Source organism: Triticum dicoccoides, chromosome 7B, assembly GCF_002162155.2.
Source record: "Triticum dicoccoides isolate Atlit2015 ecotype Zavitan chromosome 7B, WEW_v2.0, whole genome shotgun sequence".
In the NCBI taxonomy this organism is placed as follows: Eukaryota; Viridiplantae; Streptophyta; class Magnoliopsida; order Poales; family Poaceae; genus Triticum; species Triticum dicoccoides.
The window spans coordinates 476155664-476159178 of NC_041393.1; the positions used below are offsets into that span (position 1 = coordinate 476155664).

At 49.1% G+C, this 3515-nt stretch overlaps 1 protein-coding gene across 1 annotated transcript in view; it reads left to right on the top strand.

The window, feature by feature from the left end:
* The window catches only part of LOC119337047 (peroxidase 1-like), a 6355-nt gene extending 3547 nt beyond the window's left edge, over nt 1-2808 (top strand). The window contains exon 2 of the mRNA XM_037609149.1: nt 1837-2808. Within this exon, the coding sequence (XP_037465046.1) occupies nt 1837-2682 (846 nt within the window). The 3' untranslated portion in view covers nt 2683-2808. The remainder of the gene's footprint in view (nt 1-1836) is intronic.
* Nucleotides 2809-3515: the final 707 nt, after the last annotated feature.

Consider the following 3515-nt stretch of genomic DNA (forward strand, 5'->3'; position numbering starts at 1 on the left):
CCCGCCCGAGGTGCGAGTCCAGGGTGGACTTGCAACTAAGCCAACTACAAAATGACATCCTGAGTTGCGAGTACATGGTTGACTTGCAACTGGGGTGATTACAAAAACTACATGCCTCGAGTTGCAAGTCGGGGGAGGACTTTGCAACTAGGGATGAAAACAAAACAACACCCCCCGAGTTGCGAGTCGAGGGTGGACTTGCAACTGGGCCGATAGAAAACCCTAGTTGTAGGTCGGGGTCTAATTGCAACTACCAAAAAACAACACCCCCCTCCCGAGTTGCGAGTTGAGGGTGGACTTGCAACTAGGGCAAAGACAAAACTACATCCTCGACTTGTGAGCGCATGGTTGACTTGCAACTAGGACGTAAAAAAGGTTGGGCCTAGTTGCGAGTCAATGATTGACTTGCAACTGCAACCAATAAAAGATCAAGGGGCCTAGTTACAAGTCGATGGTTGACTTGCAACTAGACCAAAAAAGTCAAGCCCTAGTTGCGAGATGGTGCTGGACATGCAACAAATGCACGTATTCACAAATTGTTCAACAATAGAAAATGTTTATCAAATAAAATGCCCGCTTGCATCTCAATGGTGGACTTGCAGTTGGAAAAGAAAATTATGGTCCTAATTGTGAGTCGATAGTGTATTTGCCATTGGGTACAAAAAAGGTCAAACCCAATTGGGTCAAAAAATCTCACGGCAGTTGCGAGTCATGGGCGAACTCATAACTCATGCAAAACAAAAAATTAAGGACCTAGTTGCATGTCAATGATGGACTTGCAACTGGGGCGAAAAAAGGGCCAAACCCAGTTGCAAGTCGATTGTTGACTTGCAACTACAACTAAAGACAATCAAAGGTTGTCCTACAAACTGGAATAAAACAAGGGTGTGTCCGGTTGCGAGTTGATGATTAACTTGCAACTGGAACCAACAAAAATCATGAACTTTAAAAAATATAAATAGAACAAAAAATAAAAAGAGAAAAAATGAAAAAATGAAAAAAAACGGTTGGAAGCTTCTCCCAAAACCAGTACTTCATTGGTCAGCTCATTCACACACATACGCTCCACGGAGACAAAAACCAAACAACTGAGAGGAAGCTCTTACAAAGGACACACAGCGACTGACACACTTTCCTCTTCCCTAGAAAAACAATTTACGCGTTCTCCTGGCTGAAAGCCCACAAAGCACAAAAATGGGGACCCATATAACAAACAAAAAAGCCTACAACGGGCAGGCGGGTGTACACACTTCTTCTTCTTCTTTTTTTACCCGCAAAAAAAACAAGAGGCCACGATCGACAAAAGGCCACAACTGCCATGTGCGGACGAGCGACACAGTACACGGGCCGCCCCACCTTGTATGGACCTAGACACGGGCCGCCGCGTGTGACAAACGCGACACAAGCGAGGGCGCAAACGAAACCGAATAAGTTGTACGAATCTTAAAGACAAAAGATCTAAGGGTCATAAACTTAGATGTGAGATAGCTATTTCACGTCTAGATGTGAAATAGCAAACCTGTATTTATGCTTGCTACGTCGTACCTACTGTGTCATGGACGTAGGTGGAAAATGTCTAATTTGTCTCCGTCCAGCACCTACCTTTCTGCAACAGCTAGCTAGATTCAAGAATGGCACGCCGGCAATTTCCTTTCTTTCCATAAACACAAGATTAATACTGTAGTAGTTGAACAGCAGCATCACACAGTAGTACTAGTACCGGTTAAGACTAGGACATGCACCTATAGTTAATCAGTGCAATTAATAATGCATCAAATTCTACTACTAGTACATACATCATCTTAATTACGATATTATCCCATGTGAACCCACCAGGGCTGTGATTCCTCGGTGCTCCTGTCCGTCAACCCCGGCGGAGGCACGCCGGAGCGTGACGCGGCGCCGAACAACCCCAGCCTGCGTGGCTTTGCGGTCGTCGACGCCGCCAGGGCCGCACTGGAGCAGAGCTGCCCGCGCACGGTGTCGTGCGCCGACATCCTGGCCTTCGCCGCCCGGGACAGCGTGAACATCACCGGCAGCAACGCCTTCTACCAGGTCCCTTCCGGCCGCCGCGACGGGAACCTCTCGACCGAGGCCGGCGCGTTCACCCTCCCGGGGCCGAACCTGACGGCGGACGGCCTCGTCAGCGGGTTCCGGGACAGGGGCCTCACCGCGGAGGACATGGTGGTCCTGTCCGGCTCCCACACCCTGGGCCGCTCCCACTGCAACTCCTTCATCGTGAGGAACCGGGAGCGGCTGGCGAGCGGCACGATCAGCCCGGCGTACCAGGCGCTGCTGGAGGCGCTGTGCCCGGCGAACACGAGCCAGTTCACCAACGTGACGACGGAGATCGACCTGAGCACGCCGGTGGTGCTGGACAACAACTACTACAAGCTGGTGCAGCTCAACCTGGGCCTGCACTTCTCCGACGACCAGCTCATCCGCAACGCCACCCTCAAGGGCTTCGTGGACGCCTTCGCCGCCAACGAGACGCTGTGGAAGGAGAAGTTCATCGCCGCCATGATCAAGATGGGCAACATCGCCCCCAAGACCGGCACGCAGGGGGAGATCCGCCTCAACTGCAGCATCGTCAACCCGTCCTCCTCTTCTTCGTCCGGTTACGCAGGGGTGATCGAGATGCTCCGCCGCCCGGGCTCCGACGATAAGCTCGCCATGGGCTGATGCGTAGTGTGTACACAGTGTGTTGTGTTGGCACGTCCTTGAATGCGTGCTGGCCGGTCGGTGTCCGGTCACGCTAGACATTGTTGATGAATAATAAAAGCTGTCGAGCTCTGAGTTGCCGAGTCATGCATGAGCTAGATCTGGTTGGAGCAGGAATGGTCCAACACATCACCGGCACCATGCGCGCGCGTCGCAGTGCTCCATTATTGCCAACTCGCTTGTTTTTAGATCTAAAAATAACTCGTCTGCAGTCCTTCAAAACTGCCATGAATGGTCCGGCCGGGCTCAGAACGGCATCTACTAGTATTCCAATGTGATCCGAATATCCCATCCCATTCCCTCGTGGTCGAACTGACGCAAGGATTGATACTGGAAGGCCTTATCAGATCTTTGTTTAGAACGAACGAAACGAAATGAGCGGCAAGAGTAAGAAAGTTTGGTGGCCAAAGTAATCACGCCAGCTTAGCCTTGATAGATATCACGGAGAGAGGCGTTTAGGAGGCCGAGCTCCATGGAGGCCTTTATTTTTGAAAAATTCAAATTCAAATTTTTATAGTTCAAAAAATTCTGAAAAAAAATATGCGTGTATATAAGGATGTAACTCACATGTGTAAAAATTCATGATGAAATACCTTGAGTTGCGACCTGTACAAAAAAGACAAATCCATGACCTGGGAGGATGAATAGTATCATGTGTTAAACAGCCCCAGATTTGTCTTTTTTGCACAGCCCTCATTTCAATGTATTTTGAATTGAAAATTTACACATGTGTGTATTATGCCTTCATGTATATCTGTAATTTTTTCAGAATTTTTTGAAATGTAAAAATACAA